This window comes from Seriola dumerili, unplaced genomic scaffold (assembly GCF_002260705.1).
Source record: "Seriola dumerili isolate Sdu_G_001 unplaced genomic scaffold, Sdu_1.0 BDQW01000301.1, whole genome shotgun sequence".
Taxonomy (NCBI): Eukaryota; Metazoa; Chordata; class Actinopteri; order Carangiformes; family Carangidae; genus Seriola; species Seriola dumerili.
In genome coordinates this window covers 2,267,017-2,290,757 of record NW_019174556.1, presented here as the reverse complement: position 1 = coordinate 2,290,757, position 23,741 = coordinate 2,267,017, and the positions used below count along the sequence as shown (strand labels likewise).

The 23,741-nt window shown below is 39.7% G+C and overlaps 1 protein-coding gene across 3 annotated transcripts in view; it reads right to left on the bottom strand.

Annotated features, from left to right (window-relative positions):
• Positions 1 to 23,741, bottom strand: part of ctnna2 (catenin alpha 2) — a 314,274-nt gene that overhangs the window by 14,467 nt on the left and 276,066 nt on the right. For all 3 annotated transcript variants that reach the window (XM_022758453.1, XM_022758454.1, XM_022758455.1), the window contains 5 exons: positions 22,081 to 22,173; positions 18,335 to 18,491; positions 17,472 to 17,672; positions 8,888 to 9,039; positions 4,333 to 4,446 (listed from right to left, as the gene is read on the bottom strand). In XM_022758453.1, coding sequence (XP_022614174.1) covers positions 4,333 to 4,446; positions 8,888 to 9,039; positions 17,472 to 17,672; positions 18,335 to 18,491; positions 22,081 to 22,173 — 717 coding nt within the window. The remainder of the gene's footprint in view (positions 1 to 4,332; positions 4,447 to 8,887; positions 9,040 to 17,471; positions 17,673 to 18,334; positions 18,492 to 22,080; positions 22,174 to 23,741) is intronic.

The following is a 23,741-nucleotide window of genomic DNA, read 5'->3' as shown; positions in this document are numbered from 1 at the left end:
CCCCATATGTAAACAATTATGCACTCACCTCAAACGTATGCTGACACTTGCTGCTGTTCATACTGCATTTCAAAAGCCCCTCCGCCACCCCAGCATTCACCTGCAGGCTCTGAATCTATGCTGGATTTCAGTGGCGGGGAAGTTAGTATCATCACTCGCCACTGCTCTGCTGAGCTTGCTGTTTCCTTGTGGGGAGCGACAAGGTCAGAGCCTAGATGCCAAATATCAACACTGTACATTTACTCCATTCACATAATAATCTACATCACCGGCTGATCCGATTCAAATCAGTGTAAATAATTGTACAAATATTTATAAATATAACTAGAAAAGTCATTTTAGTCCACACACTTTGCTTGTGCTCTCAGCTTGTGGTCCTGGGTAATCTGAAGCACCCTGGGGTGTGGTTTCCTAATTACATGTTCATGTTTAATGTAGCCAAAAATATCATGTAGGCAATGCTGTACTGTAATTGCTGTCTAATCAATAGCGACACAGGTGAGTGCTCTGTGCCACCAGGCAGATCTCTCTGACCTCCAGACTGGAGTGTGGTCGTTAGCATATCTTTGCTGCTCATTACGTTTCTCACCCCCAACTGTTGAGGCATCAATTATTCACTTATTTCTATAATTACACCATACAGTGTGCCGCCGGTCTCAAAATGGTGGGTACACCATTGAGAAAAAGTACAATTATGGTTTTGCTAAACTGCACTCTAACAAGTTAGATAAAGAATGTAAGTTGAGAATCAGCGTAGTTTTATGTAAGTGCAATCAAAATGCCATCCTCTGCACATAAGAACTGCATTAAACCAAAATGGAGCTTTCTCCCAAAAAAAGTCTCTTCAAACTCAAGAATTTGGATTGAAAATTCCTTTTCTAAAATTAGGGATCAAGGAAGGTTGGGGAGAGAGAGTGAGGGATTTGGTTGGTATTGCGATTCACTCTGAAAATGGTGTGACAAAAGAGAGAGAACATCAGGGAGGAAGAAAAAGAGAGAGAGAGAAAGAGAGAGGGAGGGTGGTTCTGAATACAAAAGAAAACTGCAGCACAGGGGTAAACATATGAGCCAATTGGGACATCAGGGGAGCAGGAAGGCACTTGGTGAAGCCCCCCCTACCTCCCTCCTCCCCCATGCTCTCTAGAATTCACTTATCCCCAAATCCCTTCCCCTACTTTACTGATAACAACAAGGAGCGGGCCTTGGGAGCTTAACATAGTGGCAAATCCGGCCGAGGGGTGCTGTGCCAATACACTCTGCGACTCGGCTACGTCTGCAGGGATTAGAGCGCTTTCCGGGTTTCTTCACCGAGCGCGGCGTCTTGAAATGACTTTAATTTGTTTCATTTGAAATAAACTGCCCAGACACTCAGAGTTCAATTTTATGGATGACCTATCAACAGTGTTATCCAATCATTGTGTTAAGAGATGTTGTGTGTGTGTGTGTGTGTGTGTGTGTCGTCGTGTATGGGGGGGGGGGGGGCTTTGTGTTTGCCTCCCTGTGCATTATCCGTGGTGTGTTGCAGAAGGAGAGTTCGCGTCTGCATGTTCTAATAGAAAGAGACACTATGTACAGGCCTCCTTCCCCTGTGTGTTTTTCTGCTTACTCATTATGCATGTTTGCTCTAATAACTTAGCTTTATGCGTAAGTATAATAGAAGTGACAAGTGGAGCACCACACAAGGCACAGCACTGGGAACAAAGCCTCCTGGGACTGCCCCGGACTTGATTTGATTTCTTTCTACGCTGAGCAAGAGGGAGACAGTGAGATCCAGAAAGTGAGAGGGAGATATCACGCCTGTGTCCTGTGTGTGAGTCCCGCTCACTGGAGGGGCTTGGAGGGATCATGACTGTAAACCTCAATGTGCTCATGTCAGCTCCTATGGAGAAAATGGATTACGCTTCCTCTTGTCTGTTTGAATAGAAAACACAGCACCAGCGTGCACTTGGCATGACCGTAAGAGGACATCAAGCTTTATCCTGACACGACAGGCTCAGGCCGACTGGGCAGATCACCAGTGGTTCACGGCAAACACATCTTTTATGGATGTGCTTGCCTTCCGCGTGTGTAAATGTTTAGTCTCTGAGGGCATAACAGTGTCTATGAGTGGAAAAACAGGCGATATCAATTAACTGCGTGAGAGGCCTTGTCAGTATGCCAGATGTATAGTATGCACTACACGATAGCGTGAACTAAATATGCATATAGGGGTATAAACGTTTGATAACACGCTGCAATACATTGTCGGGTTTTTATTCGATGTGAGCTTGAGTGCAAAGCTTGCTTATGTGTTAAGTGTTCTTGAACAATCATTATATTTAGCCACGTCATCCTCCTAATCCACTTTATATCACTGTATTACAGTAACAAGTTATGACAAAGGGACATGCTGTGACTTCAAACTGTTCCCAAGAAGAGCTGCCCACTCAAAGCACAGCCGAGTGCCAGGAGAACGAGTTAACAGTTTGGTGCTGTGAAGCTCCTTTGTGCTGCAGCGCTGGTGCGTCTAAGCTCAGATGGTCTTGCAATGTTACTCTGCGGGAGCCTTAGTGGGAGTATACATACAACAAACTCAAAGCACTTCACACCCAGGACCCCCACAGTCATCCTGGAGCCGCTATCGTGCACCCAAAACCTGGGTTTGTTCTCTCTTCTCATGGTTGGAATTCAGATTTGACAGCGTTGTATCTTGGTTTAGCAGTTGAACTGAGCAATTAAACAAAACTTTCTTTCTCTACTACTTAGGAGTTCTGCAAAAAGGGTTACACATGGGTGTAAAAAATCAATTATATTTTACCTTAAACACATCAGAAGTTCATATTTTACAATTTAGTATATATTATAATATTAGTATGCATTACGGCAATAAAAGGCATCGTTTGAGTGTCCCTGGGGAAATTTTGACTTTCTGAATAACACTTATTACTAGTTATCCTCCTGTTTGTTTGTTCAAATGTTAAATATGACCTATGTTTAACCGACAAGGACTTCAAGTGTGGATTGTGGCTCCTGTTTGTCAGGTGTAAAGGTGGAAGTTGAGTGATACTGTTGTAGGGCCATGTGCTGTAATGTCATAGGGAAGACGTTGGGAAAACATGACTTTTACTCAACTTTAAACATGACATTTTTGTGCCTTATCTTAACCACACCTTATCCACCCAAGCACTGACAAACAATTTTGTTCTGCCGACAGGGGAGTTAGTTTAAAAGGATTCTCATATTCTCAACATGTTCTGTCATTTAGTTTGAAAGTCTTGGCTACAATAGGTGATGTTAAGAAATGATACAGCATTTTAAAGCAGAATGGGCATTTCATTGAGAAATCTCTCCCAGGGGTTCTGCTGCTACAGCCTCGGTTGCTCTGGTTTGGCCAGGTAGATTACAGTGGCTAATGTTAGCTAATGTTATTAAGCTTTAACATTACTGAGTCAGTTTGCTCACTTTATGACTCTTCTCTACTTACATTACTGTTATGCTATGATTTTGTTTTAATCATTATCCCATTCTTGCTACTTGTGGCCACAGCGAGATAGCCTTAAGCCTTTTGGATAGCCTTAAGGATGAAGGGTTGCCTCTTAGTTGGGCCCTAGGTCCTGACTTGGTTGTTTTTCTTTTTAGCCATCACAGTGGGGGCTACAGTTGTACAGTACATGTATTTAGCAACGATAAGTTGCAGTTTTGGGTTTATTTATTTCTCCCTTCTTTGTGCATTACCCCCATGTGTACAGACTGTGTAGAGACCCAAGCAGTATAATACAGGCCTGTGCCACAGGGAGAGGCATTGGGCCAAGTCACACTCCTGCCATCCACAATCCATTCAACATGCAACACACCGCTAGAGCCTCTGTGTTGCTGGAGGGGAGCAAGCACTGATACCCTCTTAATGTTCTTTAAGCTGGGCCCAAGTGAAAAATTGCTAATGTGCAACAAAGCCCAGACCCTAGCGATGGTGACTGAAGCCTTGGCACAGTACTATACTGTATTTTGTGTTTTGTCTGGCATCTGAGGGGAATTAGGTAATTACTTATTTGTTTGTGATTGCAATTTTACACCTGCCATCCCCAAACAGTGTTTATCTAAAATAATCCTGCTTGTTACAATCATTTAAATGGACTTTCATGCTATGTAAGTGGAAGTAGTTGGATGAATCGACTCAAGTGTGGCCAGAGAAAAGGGTGGGTGCTGGGTGTGAGAGGCAGTTCAACTCGCACCTCAGCCTACAACTGCAGCAACGGTTCTGCTTTTTCTGTACTTTTTTTTTAAATGTCAGGTTCCACAACTATGGCACTTTCGAGAAGTCGCAGCACACTGGGGAAGTGAACATCGACTCACCCGAGCACTCTGTCCAGCAATAAGCTGGTCATCTTCAGTCTGGACACTAGTCCTGCTGCGAGTATCATAGTCTTCTTGTTCAAAGTCAGAGTCATCTTCCAGCTCCTCTGGTGTCTGTGAGAAACACAAAGACAAAATTGGGCAAAGAGTCAAAGAGTGAGAGAGAAACTGGAAAGGAAAAAAAACCTCCTACATTGACAGCTGAAAAGGGCAATTTTCTTTGACTTCATCCCGCACTGTGGAGGAGTAACAGATAGCGTTCGTTCCCCTGTGTTGTCATGCTTAGTTTATAGTGTCTCATTGGGAGTTTTAGTTCAAACTCTGGCAGAGATATCACAAAATTTAAAGAGTCAAATCTCAGAATGAGTTATTCTCTGAAAATGGACATACAGTACATGTGAGTTCCCTCAACGCTAGATTAAACACACAATGAAAAAACAGGAAATGGCCAAAAGAGATTTAGTGAGTTGATTGGGTAGTTTTTCCTGCACCTCCTTCCCTCACCAAAGGTCTTCTGTCCAATTAAATAACAAATGGGTGTCACTTTGAAAATGCAGAAATTAGGGATTATAAGGATTTTTCATGTATTGGCTTTGATGGAAAGGTAAAAAGAAACCTGGGAAGTGGCAGTGCCTTTTAACCCTGAAACCATCAATCGAACAATGAGATGCAACATAGAGATGTAAATACCAACAGTTAGTCACTGTTTGACCACAAAATAATGTGAATGACTTGTGTTTGAGCAATATTCACAAATTGCACAAGACCTGTTTCAGCAACTGTGGTTCGATACACATTCCTGTTAAATAAGACAAATGGGTTTGTCATGTTTTAGTACATTAAAAGCTGTCACTGTAATTTCTACACTGAAGACAGGCAATTTAATATCAGTTTAATATATGTATATATATGTGTGTGTGTGTCATATATATGTCAGTATGTCAGTATATATCTCATATGTATAAATGAGATTGTCATGTCATGTCAGATACCACAAAATGAAGTTATAATGATCTGAACAATTCTGCCAGTATTACTGACTAATAAGAAGCGTTATTCCTTACAACCTTGTCAAGCTGCATCTCAAGGATCAGACAATAGCTCTCTGACAAAGCTGCTTTTAAGATCCAGTACAGAACATTGGAGCACAAAACAGACGGCAAGGTTAAATTTTAAAGAGGAAGCAACTTAAGTTTAACAAAATGTTAGAAGTATTGCTTTTATTTGCATCCATAATACACATTTAATATTCTATTTATTTCCTTTCTTTGAAGATGTATCATGTTTAAACACGGCTTTGTGGTGATTGTAATTCCTTAATGTTATTCTTCTAAAAACTCATGACAGTCCTTTGATTTATTATTTTTTATTTCAAAGGGGAAAAAGTAGAATGGCAAGTGCAGTTTAATGAAGGATATAGAGTATTACACCACCATGCGATCATGCTAACATTGTCAAAGCATTGGGAGTACAATCAATGTGTGGTTTCTCATCAAATAATATAATTGGAATATAATTGAGTTACATTTTTTGCATCTGCTCAAACTGAGCCACTAAATAATTATTACACAGTTTTATTTAGCTCTGCTGGCTACACTGGGCTCTATCACTAATTAAGATTAGTGGGTTAGCCAGCTTGTTTCAACACAGGCTTGTTGATCTCATGAAGCTGGCTCAGATTTAACTGGGCTACAGTCACCATGGTAACATACTGTATGCTGGATCAGAGCAAAACATGTACATGTGTAAAGTCATTCTTATATGTAGCTGACATTTAAAAAAAAAAAAACCCTAAATTCATGGTGTTGTCAAAGTTATCCTTGTAGAGAGCACTCAGGGTTTTTCTATTTATAGAATACCTTCCCATAATGATGAGTCGTAGATATAATAAATGTTTTACACAACCAGTGCTTACGTTGGCTGTAATGCAGGACTTGTACCAAACAACAGGTTGCTCATAGACCATAGCCTATGGCAGTAATGAATGATATTTATTGTTGCTGAGGCTGGTAATTGTGCTGAATTTCCTTCTTAGTATTCCCAACAGTGAAAGATCCAGTGTGGCCCGTTGGACACTGTTGGATATTCCATCACTGCTGAACATAAAATCTTCTGACGCACTTAATGAGATTGTACAAATAAAAATAAAACAGATGACCAATGTGCATTAATGAGGGGCAGTGATGAGCTGGAAAAAAGGAAGAGCACCCACACACTGAAAATTAGCTCCTAATAATTTATTTAGTCAATGCTCAGGACACATGGAGCTTCGTTAGGCATTCTTTTATTCAAGTGTTTTTAGTTACCCGCAGTACAAGGGATGACATTTACTTTGCACTTCATATCATACCCTATTTGGCTCATAATCATTTGTAATGAAAGCTTCATAAAAGCACAAATTCTACCTGTGTATTCTTTTGAAGATTGTTGACAATTTCTTTAGTAAATAGTAAGATTTATTTTATTATTTGAATGATAGTTTATTTTGCTTGGTTTTGTTAGTTATGTGCCTCTATTCCTATTTTGCCCCACAAAATCACATTATTTTTGCCTCTGCACTGACCTAATTTCATCATGGGAAATAATTATCCAATCTTATCTCAAATAAAATACAGTACATTTGATTTATTGATGATGCATATGATTATCTGCTTATGACACTTGTTTCTCTCTAAATGTGAATGCATTCGTAGATGGATCCCAAAATCCAGATGTTAACCAGCTTCGCAAGGCCGATTCTACGTCTAATAATAGTAGTGGCATAACTACTGCACACATCTCATTCTATAGCCTGTGCAACAGATATGTCCCATGGCACCGCAGTACCATGCTACATCACAGCCGGGTGTGGCTACAAGAACTGTGATGCTGGGTGTAGTCAGGGGTTCAAGAGACTTTCAGGCCATAGAGGTATCTGAGTTTTTCTTCCATCTAGAATGTGAGGAGTTACTCTTTAGGTTGAGCAAAGGCAAATAACACAAACAGACAGCCTGACTCAGGCCATGTTCACACAGACATTTAGAATGCGTGAAAAATTACAGCCTCCCAATTCTGTGGACTCCAGCGAAAACACATGTTGTTTGGCAAAAAATTTACCAAGTGGATTCTCATTTCAAGAGCTGGGAAAAAGTGTAAACACTGGTTATATTACAGCTGTCAGTCTCCAACCACTGTTCAATTTCATACATGTTTCATTCTAATGGTTCCTATGCCACAGCACCGCTTTGCTCTGAGTGTGTGTGTGTGTGTGTGTGTGTGTGTGTGTGTGTGTGTGTGTGTGTGTGTGTGTGTGTATGTGTGTGTATGCGTGTGTGTACGTGGGTACATAAAGTCCAGGGCAAAACTATATTTTTGAGAACTTTCATTATAACTTTACACTCTTCTCAAGACCTGCCTCAATTTTTAAACACTATGGAGAATTGGTTTCTTAATCCATCGACTGCTCATAAGATCTGTGTTGTAAAAATTCTAAAGGAGCCATTACTTGGCTTAAGTGGGAGAAGAATAACACAGACACATAAAAATGTGTGCACAAAAAAACTATTACATGTGGCACCAACATTTGCTATTTATATGATGGGGTCAGACAACAGAGAAAGCGAGGATCTTCTAAGTTGTTTCCTCAGAAAGTAATTGAACTTGGATGGGATTATGAAGCCAGCTGGTCCTGGGCAGTTCAAAGCTGCCTGTTTTACATTATTTACCAACATCAAATTATTTTCCATAATTAGATTTTTTCCAGAGCTTCACTGGGAAACCTTCCAGCCTGCATAAAGTTGAATAAATGAATTACATGGTGAAGAGAGCGGGGCCAGTTTGGGTGAAAAATGCAGATAGTGAAGCATTAGAGTAGGTAGTGGAGCTGCTCGTGTCATGATTTTATACAGCATTTTTTATCACGACATGCTCTAAAATGTTCTGTCAGCTTCACAAAACAGATCATGTGGCAGGTGTGACATTTCAAATGGGAATTCTGTTGAATTTTAGATTTCAATTATGGTTTTCTTCATCCTTAGGGCAGACATATTTTTGTCAGAGAACATCCACTATCAACTATGCTAGCCAGCAGCACAGTTTGCTCTCCTAACAATGTCCCACTGAGGTGTCTCGCTAAAATGAGAATGAAGAGGAAAAAAACTGGAAAAATGTCTGTGAGTGTGACAAATTTGTCTCCTGAGTCATGGTGAAGTTCACAAGGCGACGAATCCAATGACTCAAGAGATGTTATTCTCATAAGAGAAGAGAGGAATTTTTTCATATCATTATTTAGAGGGTAAAAAGTGGAGTGAAGTGATTGTAGATCTTAATACAGACATACTGACTGACTAACAAGCAACACTAGGAAATAAACAATTTAGATGTCTACATTCACAAAATACAAAATAAACGTTTTAAACATTTGCAGGAAGCAAGAAATAAATTGCCGCACTTGGCCTTGGTCAGCATTTCCAAAACACATTCATTTCTGACTAACTCTTGCAGAGCATTAAAGCCACTTCAGAGAATTTCAGTGAGTGTTTTCCTTATACTCTTTTAAATGAGGCAATGGACATACCCTTATCATGAGGACAGCTTTCCTGATGTCACGGACGCCGTCGTACACCAGACGGGATGCATCAATGAACTCATTCTCCTCAAAGGGCTGTGGGGGGTTCGTACTCAGTGCCTCAATAGCTACCTCCACCTGTTCAGCAAAACGGGGCATGACTGCAGGGAGGAAATAGGTAAGGAGGTGGAGAGAGGGAACAAAAGACAGATAGGAGAGTCATGTTTATCACATTTGCTTGTGAACAAAATGAATAAAGGTTACCAATTAGAAAGGGAAAATGGTATGGTGAAAGCACAGTTATTGAAGTGTAGTGTCTCTAGTTGAGGACATAACCTTTTCATTTGAAATTGTTTTTATAGCCGCAGGGTCTCCCCCTGCTCACTTGTGCACTTCGGGAAATGGCGCGATGTCACCTTCAACCTCCGTGTAAGTGACGATCATTTTCACAAATTGCACGTCAATTAGTTATTTCACAGGGCGATCGGCCTGTCTGTTACAGATCTGTTTGTGTGCGTGTTGGCATGTGGAATGTGGAAGTGTGTGTGCGTAACCTGTGAGAAGATGGCTTGTGTGTGTTTCAGCCAGTGTTACAGTACAAGGACGCTAACTTGCAAGCTCAGCCTGTCAACGCACAATGCCGGTGAAGGGAAACAAATTCATCAAAGTCTTTCGAGCTGAACAAAAGCCAGGCAACAAAAGGAAAGTCCCTATTGACCATAAAAATGGTTGGTTTTGTTGTCAGTATCAATTGGCCAGACTTTTTGTGTTTAAATGAATTGTGCTGGATGTGAATAGACATTATTCAATATTCAAGAAAACGGGCTGAATGTTTGAATATTTAGCAGGCTACCTTTCTACGTAATCTCCTGTTGAGTCAGAATAATTGAATGCAGAGTTTAATAATGTGTTTTTTTTCATATGAAGTTTGTGCTGTAGCAAATTATCATAATAAAAGCTTTGGTTTACCTGGACAGACAGTTCCCAGTCAGAAAAGGTGGTTTCCATATACTATACTATCTATAGTCTGACAACCCCAATATTACTTGTGACTTGTGCTTCAAGTCCACGACTGCACAGGTATTTTTTCTATGAATCCATACAAAATACACATATATGGGAATGGTTTTAGGTGGAGAAAGACAGGGAGAAAGAAAGAGAAAGGCTTTTTTGATATATTCTAAAAAGATGTCTTGGCTGCTTTGGAAATAACAAATATGTGTCTATGTAGAGTGGATTTTTGGAGAGTAGATACTTGGCTTGATTTAAGACAACACCTTTTTCAGAGGAGATGACAGGTCTAATGAAGACAGACGAATAGCAAAACAGAGGAAAAGACAGATAAAGTGTGGCAGCCTGGCTATTGAGCCTCCACCAGAAAGCCGACTGTGTGATTTTTTATTATTACTCTCCACACTTTCCTGCTCTCTTACATGCGGCGTGAACTAAATCAATTAGCCAGCTTGCACTAAAGGTGTATCTGCAGTATACTTATTTGTCTGATATAAAACATAAGCTATATTTCACCATACATAAAAGGCACTACAAAAACTCTCTCCCCTTTTCTTTTCATTTTTAATTCAGTTTAATCCACTTACTGGAGGAGCGTAAAATAGGCTTTTGGGAATTGCTGGGAAGGCGTTTTAAATAGAAATATTTAAATGTTCTCCAAGCTCTTAATGAGCAAAGTTGCTGATGGTAAGGGGCAATTTCACTCATTCCAGTTGAAAAATGATGAAGGGAATTAAATGTGACCATGTAGGAATGGATTTTTTTCACCCCCTAGGCTTAAGCATAGTTTAAGTGAGAAGTTATGGAACTACAATGAATGCTTAAAAACCTCACCGCAGAGATGGCGTGCCCCTGTGACGTGTTTAACGAACTCCAAACAGCACAACTCTCACAGTTTCTGACGCCTAAACCTCAATTTCACATGTAGAAAGCTCAGCTCAGATGATATATTGTAAGGTAAAACGCTTTTTCACCATTAGCTACTTTATGAAATCATGAAGTACAACGTCAAAACCTTGATTGGTGTCGTTTTTGAAGGAAACATTATTGCAGCATCTGAATGTAAAGCTTTTCACCACGGGTATTACGGGAAACATGAATACATTGCATGCCGCATAGCATTACATTACTTATATCACTTAATAATTATTACAAATATATTATATTTCTATTGTATTGGTGTATCTTTTTATCATATTTTATGCTATAGTAAAGGATTATTCTATAATATATATGTCAGTTATATGTATTGTATAGTGTAATATTTCTAGCGCATTTTCTGTTGACGAAGCATCACATGACTACTTATGTTAAAGGGGTTCCTCTTAAGAACCCCCTCTGCCATTCTACTTAACTCTACAGAGCTTCATTCAGCATCTTTCAGGTTGCCGATTTGCTCTTTAGGTTCTCTCTCACTGCTGTCATCAGCTACTTTCAGAATAAAAGGTTCTAAAAACTACTGTATGATGGCTGTCCAGCAGTGAACAGGAGACAGATAGATGAACATAGTGGTGCTTTTAAGGGCCACAGAAAAAAAATAGATAATTCCCTCAGGAGTTGGTGCAAGCCAAAATAGTTATATTGCATATAGTACACGCAAATATTTGTGCAAAAACCTTTTTAATGCCATCTCTTTCATGTTTCTTTGTTTTTACATTTCTGTTGGATGTAACATGTAGGCTTAAAAATTTTACGTCAAACTTGAAGGAACACCGAAGGTAATGACATTAAGGCTTAAGTGATCCTGATTTCAGAAAGCTTACCTCTCCCATCTCCTACACTCTAACCTTGGTTAACATCTTTCACCTTCCTCCACTTCTGCTCACATAGCGATTTCCTCATCAGCACTGTCTCCCAACTCCCACCTCTATTTACAAACTGATTAAGAGACCTTACCTCCTCTCCTTGCAAGCTATGAGTTTGCCATCTGTTTCCCATTCTGGCTAAAACCTCTTTTCCCATCATTATAACAATGGATACAAATATAAAGAGCAACTCATCTGGCTCAGAAACTGTGCACTGTACAACTATAGCCCGTACCAGGAGGCCATTTTTAGTACTAAAGGAGCATTGACTCACTTTTCTATTTCCCCTTAAGCACACATTGCTTTCTTTCTTCTCTATATTAGTGTTTTCTTGATATCAATAATAGGGTAGTTTGATTGAAGATTTGAAAAGAAATGCTCAATATTTATGGTAAATTGCTTTTAGTCCAGCTAGCCACAGTAGACAGTGTGAAGTGTCTTTACTTCTATCCCTCAGCCTCTGCTGCACTTCTTTTTAGTGCATTTGATCCACTGATTTACAGACATGACATGTGGGTGGCAGCATGAGCATGTGTGTTATTGCTCACTGCAAAACCCTGGCTAAATCCCATTTACTGTGCCCCCATGTAATAACAAGGAGCGACACCACCCTGCTTCTCTAAATGGCACACTGACTTAGGCAATATATCAGTTTTTTAATCTACCCTCTCCAGGCACCACATTAATGATCAACTTTAAAATTTGTCCCCTTTTTTTGGGGAGACGATAAGTTTAAACACAGGGAGTTAGTGGGCAGAAAAGTGTCTCAGGGAAGAAGGAAGGAGAGGGGAAAAGAGAGAGAAGCCATAACCACTTTCCCATTAGGCTATTGATTTTTCTTCTTCTCAAGGACACGCTTCAATCCTAGGACCATGTGTAGACTGTCTGTCAGGAATCTATGGCTCAGCTTTACACACACAAGAGTTGTGTGCCTTGGCTGCCTGTATTTGGCCCGGTCATAAATCTGACTGCACTCAATATGAGAAGGAGGGATGGACAAATTGAGACAAGGTCAAAGGGCAGGTAACTGTGATAAGTGTCTGGTGTTGATGTGGCAGTTGTCAGAAAGGCAGACTCAGTGGTCACGACTGGCATGAGTGGCCGTGGGCGTAAACACGGCCCAATCAAATAAAAAACACAAACAGCCAGCTTGAAGACTCATAGACACACACAAGCACACACATGTACTCAGGCACAGGATAAATGTTTTACACATGCACACCGGTGAAAAAAGGAAAAAAGGGGACCACATCAATGAATTCCACTAAAATCCCTGCTCAGATCGCTTAGTGAAATCCTTGGTGACAGCTATTGATTTTTTGGTAGAGTCTAGTTAATTGGACTCAGTACCCTCTAAAAAGTGTGTGGTCCTATATTCTTTTCCTTTGTTCAGCTACGCTTAATCATCTTTCCCCCAGCTATAGATTTCTCCTTGACTGTGTTCAACTACATAGACATCAAGTCTGTGAGGACTGAGGGGAGAGGGAGGCAAAAGTTCATGAGGATCAATAAGTGCTTTATGGTCCAGATCAGATGTGCATGGTAGCCCTTAAAAACCCCAACTACCACTAAGAGGGAAACAGGAAGGGGAAACACAACAGCTCTTCATCAAAGAGAAATATGGAGCAAATGAAACGCTGGACTAACATAGTTGCTGGTTCCCGACTTAACATCTCAATTAACACCCTCAATCGAGTGGACACGATGCCTCGTTAAAATTCAAGTCTCCCTTGAGGCCTTGCAGCTAGTGTGATACTACCCACTTGCTGCATGCGTATAGACTTTATCATCTTAGCCCTGAGGTTAAGGTGAAGTCAGACAGGATGCATAGACATCTTAAAGGTGCTATGTGTAACTTTTAATTTTAAAACATTCAAAAATTAACTAAATTACAATAGCCAGCTTAGAATCTCGAGAGGCGATAGTGAGTCAGTGCGGCCTCCAATCTGCCCTTAGTCCAACATGAGAGGATGAAGAAGTAGCGCTGCCCAGAGGGCAAGAAACCACATTTGGCAGCAAAGAAAAGAGGTGATAAAAGCAAAACAAGAGTAAACATTGGCATTGCTTTCCACCGCAGGAATAAAGTTCGATGCTGAACTCTAAATGTTTCCTCTAGACTGGTAAGTAAACACCTGTCAATACTAATGTTGATTATGTAGGCCTACCCATAGCACTTACATATAGCACCTTTAAAATCGGCTTCCGGTGGGTGTATTCAACCTCGTGGTTATTAACTATTTGTCTGAGTAAATTCAATTTTGAATAAAAATGCATAATCGAGCCACACTAACCACACTAACCTAGATATCAAATATTCAAATGGAATTATAATTCAGCTTGTGGCTGTAACGTATCAACTTGTGAAGCGTTTGTAAATAAATTATAATGTATTCCCTTTATAAACATCTATGAACCACAAAGTTCCATTAAGTGTCAATTTTTTTGCAGACACTGTCACCTATACAGAACTAACAGTTCTACCAAAACAACATTACAAATCACTGTTGGATAAATAATCTATTTTATCTGACACTGTATAAGGCTTGTAAATTGAACGTAAACAGGGGTTGTTCTGGGTCACTTGTTGAAATGACTGATATATAACATTCAAGTTTGTAGTTGAAATATTCGGTGCCAAAGACAGATTACACATTGGTAAGTGTGTTGAGTTCTTTTCTTTTGGCCTCTGCATCCCACCACCCCTGTTCTTTTTCTCTGGCACTGACACAGAGAACAATGTGAACTTTTCACTCTTCCCAGTATTCAGAAGAAAGTTGCTCTACTTAACTAACATCTTGCATTTCGCAGGTGTGAAATGTAAAATGTAAAACATCAAATACACACATACAAACAACAGCTATAAAAAGGAAAGTCACTGCAGATGTGACACTCATTTCCAACAGGTGGCATACTAATTTGTTCCTCAAGATGGTGCACATTTGTGTGTCTAAATCTGCAGGTTTCGACTGTTGCAAGTATTACTTTTCTTGTGGTCAAGGTAGAAGTAATAAAGATTGGACTTAAGAATTGGATGATTTCAGTTTTTATTACACCAGTGGCTCAGAGTCCCATTATTACTATCTCAAGGGAAATGTATTCATACTGTGCTATGTCAACAGTGAAACTCTAAATTAAAGATGAGATTAAAATATCATCTAGACAACAATGCAGTTCTTACAGGTTAGAGTAAAAACTGTAACATTTACAGTCATTCTAATGTGTAGGTGTGAACTAATCCATAAAGACTGCTGTTGGCTATGTTTGACCTTTAACAGTCACATATTACTGCAGAGTCAGATGTAAAACTCTATAAAGCTATAAAAACTGTCACATGTAAGAAAAAGTACTGAATTTCCTTTCGATATATTGTGCATCTAGGTCCAAGTTGGACCCCAATCTGTTAAATTCAGGGTCTAATTATGAATTTTTTAGCTTGTGTCTCTTTTGAATAAAGCATTCAGGCAGCAGGCCTCTCATTTTAAACCATTTGATTTACATTATGATGTTAACTTTTCAAAAAGCAAATGCGTGATAAAGAAAAATCAGTGGGCAATCGATACGACGCTGCAACACCAACAGTTCTCCATGTGTTGTTCTCAGTAATGCTGACATAATACTTCTGGGTTCTGCTGACACCAGACACTCCATACTCTATGGAGGATTAATAGAACAGCAGCACAATTATATAATCTTAGCATGTGACAAGGTTATGGTCATACAAAACTGACCTTAAGTGTCCATGAGATAATGCCACTGTACTTCATCAATTAATTACCCCAATCAATTAAACTGAATTATGCAATAATAGAACAGAATGTGCTTAAGATACCATATAACTATTACTGTAGGTAGTCCATTAGGGTGGAGCTGAGTGCCAGAAGAGAGGCTTAGACAGATGGCTCTGTGAAAACACGTGACTCACCTAATGCTGTTTGCGACTTATCATCTAGCAGGGAAGGGAGTTGATTGTGTCTCTCAATTATCCGGGCAGATGAAAGTAACGAGCGAAACAATAGATATACCGCCTCACTAAATGGGCTCTAATGGGAGAGATAGAAACTAGGGGAGGGATGGATGGGCAAGAATGGAAAAAAAATAGAATGAGCAGGGATGGTGGGGGATGGTGGCTAGTGTAATAGAGGGATTGTGGTCTGATTTGATTCTGGTGGACAGGTAATTGCTAAATTACTTCTTTCCTTTCATCCTGTGTTTTTTGTTTGTTCACCTTTCATAATGGTACATTTTTTAAAGGCATGTTAGCGCCTACCTTTAAGGGATTTGAGGAGCTATTTCACAGTACGAAAATGTTTTTCAGGAAAATAGACACCAGAATCTTTCTTCTTTCTTTGTGTTTGGACACAATGCACACAAACATAATATCTTAAACAAGACTGCATTAATGAAAGGAAACACTGACTAGTTTGCTTCTCAATTTCTGAACCACCTGTGTGTTGTAATGATGATACTGTTTCCTGGAAATAACAACAGCTTCACATTCTGGGTCCAACATTGACAAAAGCTTTCACTTTCTGATGATTACTTGGCTTTTACATATTACTAAACTAACCATTAGCAAGTGTTACAAACTCCCTCAGTGACTGCTTGATAATGTTTAGCTTTAAGCAGAGCAGATGCTGGCTAATTGATGGCTTACTGCTTACTGCAAAAAACCCCAATACTCGACTTGAACTCAACATTCCCTGTACATGCTGAAATGCGATGGTTATGCTGAAGAGTATTGAAGAGACCTGAAGCTTAGGGGTCTCAAGGCAAGCCAAATTTGTTCATGCACCAGTATCAGACAGTCGCATTCCTGGCTGCCAGACTCACTGCTGCAGTTCAGTTGTTATTTAGAAGAATTGTAGTGTGTCTTAGAGTTAATAATTGTTTTGCATGTAAATCTATATATTTTAATTGTCTCTATTCCTTTCATATTCCTGGTTTTGTAATGTTACAACATTCATGCATGTCTGTTTAGTTTCGTCGACGTACGTAGATAATTTGTGATTAGTGTTGAGTTTAAAGTAGCCCTCACCTTGATATTTTTAAAGCATAATGACAAAATACCTTTCAACTCAATACCGGTATACCTTCTTAGTGTCTTCTGGTGACCTAAAAGCTGCACAACACTTTATACTAAAAAACACAAAATCCTCAAAGGCTTTGACATATTTAGAGGTCCGACTCAGTATACATAGAGACAACACAACACTTCAAATTCCCAGCACTAAACACAACTCTACACAGTTAACTGTTTACTCGCTGTTGCACCCTTACATCCTGTATGCTGAGAAAAGTATTCAGTCAATTTTGCTAAGGTGGGATGGAGACATGCGTTGGCCCTGACTCTGGTCTGCAAAAGCGATAAACTCGGGTATCCTGGACAGTGCTGTGGCCCAGAAGCTGCACAGTGACGGAGGAAAACATAACAGATGAAAAGTGGATGAGAGGTAAGAGTGGCAGAGGAGAGAACAGGTGGTGTCCAGAGTTTGTCTAAGAGCCAAGACACTGATCGAAACTGTGGGACACTGGGCATGCAGGCAATTAAGGCCTATCTGTAAGTCACCACCAGTCTGAGAAGCTAATGTGAGTGCTAGAGAGCGTGTGTGTTTATGTGTGTGTTAGACTGCCCCTCACAAAAGTAGCTTAACTTGCCAAAAGGCTTGTTGCAAAAATGTTTGTTGCAAGCACAGTCCCAGGGTGAAGGATACTGTATTAAACTTCTCACTGTAATAATTTTGACTATAGCTTGTGCAACACCAGCTTTGTGTACTAACCAGTCTCAGACAGAAGCTTGATCGACTCCAGCACACGCTCGGTGTAGACCCCTGGTTCGTAGTTTTCCATCTCAGCATTAATGATGTGGACCACACGGGCGGCGCGGCCCCGGATGGCTCCAGCAGTTCGGTCAAGAGTGTCCACATCTCCCTCTTGCAGAGCAATTACGCATTTGTTTACGTCCTCAAGGATGTGGTTCTCTGGGGAGAGGCGAAAAATAATGACAGTGAGTGAAACTGGAGAGAAGAAAAGTCTCCACTTGTTGTTGTTTCACTTGTTGAGAAAAATTATATTTGTATAATGTTTGGAATCTTCACAAAAGAATTTTCCTTGTAAATGGAAATCAGTCACTTTTATATTCTGTGCTGATGATTAATATTGTGTGATCTGTGTTTCCCTGTGAATGTGAATGAAATGCTCTTTATACAATTCTGAACAATTGCAATTTAGTTAATCAAACTATTTATTTTTCATAAAAAAGATTTTTAAGAAGTTAAACGAAAAACTCCAAACTCAAATACCAAACATATCAATATCAAATGAATGAATGGGTTATGGGAAAATACATAAAACAAAATGCAAACAGACAGAACTGAACAAACCACAATTTATGCAAAACAAACAGTCATTTGCTTCCTGACTTCACTGTTGAATTGCTGTTTTTCTCTGATTTGCTCTATTATTTTTTTTATTTTTCGACTTCTTATTTGTTTTCATCCAAATTGTGATTTTGTTTTTCACATTGAGCCACCACAGGGAAATCTCCTGAACTTGCTGTTTGAAGCGACCAGTGAGTGAGTGAAAATTAGGAGCATGTGGCTCATTTCTTTCTATGAACAATTTGTTCTGTATTGCCTCATACCTGACACAGAAAGGAAGTCATCCACAGAGGTGATGTCATCCACAGCCTCGGTGAGGATGCGCACCTGCTTCTCCCACTGATCCTTGAAAACATCCATGTTGTCCTGGGCCACCTTGCTTTGGGGACGGGCGGCCAGAGTGAGTGCAGCGTTGATAACCTGGCATGTAAGAAGGGTTAACAGCGTTAAGTCATTGAGTTACTAGATTCAATTTACACATTTGTGAGCAAAACACATTTGTATAACTTTTCAACATGAGGTATGTCAAAAATGATATCCCAACAGGCACAGCACATCAATGCAACGTCAGAAAGACGTTGGACTCTAATGACTCTAATATCAGGCAGATCAATGAGACATTGGATTTTAGTCACCATACCTCACAACTAGAATTTTGCTATTCTTTGTCAACATGATGTTGGCATGGTTACTTAACAACACAACTTGAAACCAACAAAATATCAACATCAACTGTCATCAGTGTTCAAACTGATGCTGTCCTGACATTGAATTTTGACATCACAACCCACATTTAACCAAATATAAACATCTAATGACGTGGATGGCCAGCTGCATGCCTGCTGGGATTCTTATTATTGTCAAAACCAATGATAATCATGTATTTGTCCATCTTTCACATCTCCCGTTCTTTCCCAATGAAGATGTTTGAAGAATCTTTAAAAACAGGCCACATGTATATTGCTTTTATTTTTTATTGTAGGTTTTAGCAAAGGTTTCTCAAACAGGACTAAAAGGGGCATTTGTTGGGGACTGTTTTTTGGGGCATAAATATGCTGATGTTCTAATGAGTTTTTATGGGAGCAAGACTAAATTTGTGGGATTGACTCAAACTAAATTAAAGAGCCCATTTTCATCTTAATGAAGGTTCATAACCCCCAACTGTGTTTTCAAAAGTTAATAGACAGGAATGGAGCTCTATGGCAGGGAAGAATAAGCTACATCAGGCTTTGACTTCACAGGGATACTTGTTAATAGGATCAATTCATTGCTGGTGTTGGTTTTTCCATGGGATTTATTGACATTAAATGTCACAATCACAGATGGTAATTTGTCATTTTGATTGGCTGTCAGGCTTCAAGAGGGTGGGTCTTATCTAACATGAGCATGTCAGGGGGCAGATTCCTGGAGAAGAGTAGAGTTATGAGAACGGCTCACAGCACGTAAACCTTTTGCTTAGAGCATGATAGGCAATGAATGATAACTCTCATCCCTGAAGTACAGTGGCTTCAGAGAGTATTCAGACCCCTTCACTTTTTGCACACTTTGTGTTGTAGATTTGACGATATAAATTATTTTTTCATTTTTGTAAATAACCCATGATGACATTTTTTTTGCTCCTTAATTCAATACTTTGTAGATGCCTCTTTAGAAGCAGTTACAGCTTCTAGTCTTCTTGGGTAAGTCATGCAAGCTTTGCACACCTGGATTTGGGCAGTTTTTCCCATTCTTCCTGGCAGATCCTCTCAAGCTCTGTGGACTGAATGGGAAGCGTGTGTGAACGGCCATCTTTAGGTCTCTACACAGATGTTTTATGGGATTTAAGTCTCGGCTTTGGCTGCATTCATCCTTCCCTCAATTCTGACGTCTCCCTGTACCTGCTGCTGAGAAGCCCCCCTCCTCAGGCTGATGTTGCTTTACTATAAGAATGGTAATGATGAAGTTCTGCCCAAATACTTCAAATTCTGTTTCATTAGACCAGAGAATCTGTCTCTTTGTGCTCTCAGAGTCCTTTAAATGCCAGCTGGCTAACTCAGAGCAGGTTGTCATATACCTTTTACTCAAAGTGGATTCTGACTAGCCATTCTACCATAAAGGCCTGATTTATGGAGCCTCTGTAGCTCTGTTAGATTGACATTAGATTCTTGGTCTCCTCCCTGACCAAGGATCCTGTTGTCCAGTTATACTGCTCAGAGTCCTGGTGGTTCCTGAGGTCCACTGATGGACTTCTGCGAGTCAAGTTCTAGACCCATCTCAAGGATAATTAAAGCCACCGGCAAAGCAAACAGGCTACACCTGACCACAACGTGGAGTACCACAGCGAAGGGTCTGAACACTTTTATAAATGTTACATTTCAGTTTTTGATTTTTAATAAATTTACAAAAATGTCTAAAACATGTCTTAGGTTATTTAATGTAGATTGTTTTAAACATTTATAACTAAATCTACAACACAAAAAATGTGAAAAAGTGACAGGGTCTGAATAGTTTCTGAAGCCACTATATTTGGATTTGGTTTCAGTCTGTGCTCACTGGGCCGACATCCTGTCTTGTTGTCGGCCATCAATGTACACAGTTTATGCTGTTGACTGTAGCAAGTACAACTGAAAGGCTTTGTCGTGAGTAAATCTTCTAGACTTGACAACAAAACATTTTACCAATACCACCTGTGCTAAGACATAAGAAAAATCTAGAATATTACCACACTTATCCTTTAAATGCATGATCAGTAAAATTTATTGTTTTAAAAAATAACAACTGTGTGTTGGCCAGAGGACCCATGGATGTATTAGAAGGATGAAGTATTTTTTATATTTTTTTTACAGTTTGAAGGGAGCTAGGTTATCTTTAAAAAAAAAAAAACAGCAAGTATTTTGAGTCTGATCTGTGTCGGATAGAACACAGATCAACACTTCCAAGATTTTTAAATGATGGAAATAAAATACATCTCTTAAACATAGGTCTTTTTTTAGATGAGCAACATCCTGCTGAGACTCTTCAGAACAACGACTTGTACTTGTACAGTATTGGCAGCTGGCATGTGTACTTCAAGTATGTGTATGAAGTATGTGAGATTTTTCTCCCTGTTCTTCATCAATTCTTGCTTCATAGATTTTGTCTTAGTTATTTTAATCTGTACGCAGCAAAGGAGACACTATGATCTGGACATGGTAGCTGCCGAGGCTGTTGTTGTATGTGTGTGTGTGTTTGCATGAGTGAAGGAGCTGTTGTTAGGTGTACTTAGAGCAGCTGGAAATCTGTCTCTCACTCTTTTTTTTAAAGATTATTTTCTTTGGCATTTTTACTTTATTTGACAGACATAGTAGAGAGAGAGAGAGAGAGAGAGAGAGAGAGAGAGAGAGAGGAAAGGTGGGGGTAGGGGTGAGGGTGAGGGAAGAGACATGCAACAAAGGGCCCAGGCCCCGGCTGTGACTAAGCCTTGCTATGTGGTGCACGCTCTATCAGGTGAGCTACTGGGGCTCCCCCGGAAATATTTCTCTTTGTTACACCTCCTCTTTGTTCCTTCTTCCCCAGTCACAAAGTCTGTGTCTATTATGTTTTTCAATCTGTCTGTGTTGAGCATTGCCAAGAGGTATCAGGAGATGGTTCCTGCCCAGGTTTTTAAGTAAGTGGGTCTCAGCAGGTGTGCGTAGTGGGGCCTGCACATTAGTTCCTGAATCTTAAATTCAGCCTCCCTCCTCCATTTCTCTTCTCCATTACTATGTTGGGTCCTCTGTGGATAAGGCCTGACGTTAACTGTGGAAAAAATGGATCGATTTTAACATGCTCCTTTGCTTGCATCCAGAGAAAAAGCACTACAAGGTCCTCCTACACATTACTCATAGCTTTTCCACCCAGTCTACCAACTATGATTCTTCCTCTGTCATTTCTAGCTATTCTATTTTCTAAAAGGTCTCTAAAGATACTGCTTTGTGCTGAAAAGGAGAGTTAATAATGCTTGTGTAAAAAGTGCTTTATTATGGGATGAAAGTGATTTTTAAGTCCTCACCTGTGGACATAGGCTGTCAATTTGGGTGGCAGCCATACGAACCAACTTCACACCCTCTTCATTGTTGGAGATGGAGCAAGCGAGGTTGGCCACCTGAATAAAGAAACCAAAACAAGGACACAATGCTTATAACAAGCTGAATGCTTTTTAACTGAAGGTCATGAGCAACAAAATGTTCTCTCGTCACGCTGACTCGACACCGAAAACAATAGGTTGACATTTTTTTCAGGTCTGTCTTACAACAATGTTCACCTGTTCATATGCACGTTGAAACAGTTTTTGGCAATTACAATTGTTCCTTGTGTTCCCTCTGTAAAGAGATCTCTTGCTAATCCAGTACTAATGAAAGTGATGGGGAGAAAATCAACAGTCGGGATTCTGAGCAAAAATGCTTTCAAAAATTTAGTCGCAGGGAATCAGAAGCCAGCAGTCTGAAATCAAATCAAGTGAGTATCTACGAAAGCTACATTCCTTTTAGTATAATATTCTCTGTTGTATGACAAGGTTGGGATTTTATAATGAAAAGACTGGAACTTTGGTAGATACCCACTTGATCTGACAGCTGAAGGCTTATATTACCTCCAGTTTAAGGTTATAATGCATTTTTTCACAGGACGAGTACTGTGGATTTTATTCTTTATCAATTATATTAGAATTGTACTAGGACAAGATCACAGCCAGTATGGAGCATTACAGCGGAAACAGTTTCATTGTCCATCTGAGTGTGTAAGTGTTGTTTTAAGATGAATGTGAAATATTATTAACCTGTCCTTCAATGTGTGGAGTATAGACGGGCTACATAGATACTACACTTACAGTAGATACAGTACATTGCATGCTTTCTGTATTTTTATGCACAGGAAAGGGAATTTAAACATTTGACTTAGGCTACCTCCACATGAATATGTTTTTTATATTAAAACAGTTTTTTAAAATAAAGAGACCTTGATCAAGGGACAGCGAAGACAGCTGTAGCATGATAAAATGCAGAATTTAACTGTGCAACAGCTGCTAGCAAAGACAACAAGGTCAGCATTGCTTGTAATTTGTTAACCATGTTGCATTCACCACTGGTAGTCGTGACTGACCCAATCAGGAGGCAAATGTCTGTGTCATTGTTTGCAAAAGTCTCATCCAGACCACAACGCCCCATTGTAGGGACTTGAAAACTCCGGAGTAGATGGAATGCCAGGTATAAACATACCCAAAGTTTTAACACTAAAACATATATGTGAATGTAGCCTTAGAAAACCATTGTGGCTCTTTCATTTTTGCGCTGGAAAGTCGGTGTAGCTAAATTTGTAAATGAGAGGTACATGACATAGATGTTTTAAATGTCCAATAGATTATGTGTCGCAGCTTTTTTTTAAACTGATGGTACAGACCCTTAATGATTGCAGTTACAGTACTCCAGAGGGTATGTGTGTCAAGAATGGTCGCGACACGGCAAAGTGACATGGCACAGGTTGGAATATCGCGCTCAGCAGCAGCAAGGTAATTGGATTCATTCAGATCTAAAATGGGCAGGTTCACACAATATATATACAGAAAGCTAAAGTCATTAAGTTGACATTTCCAGCATGGCTCTGATGCATGACTACCATGCCTGAACCATTATGGGTCTTGGTAGTGTAAAGAGGTACTTGATTGTATAATTAAGG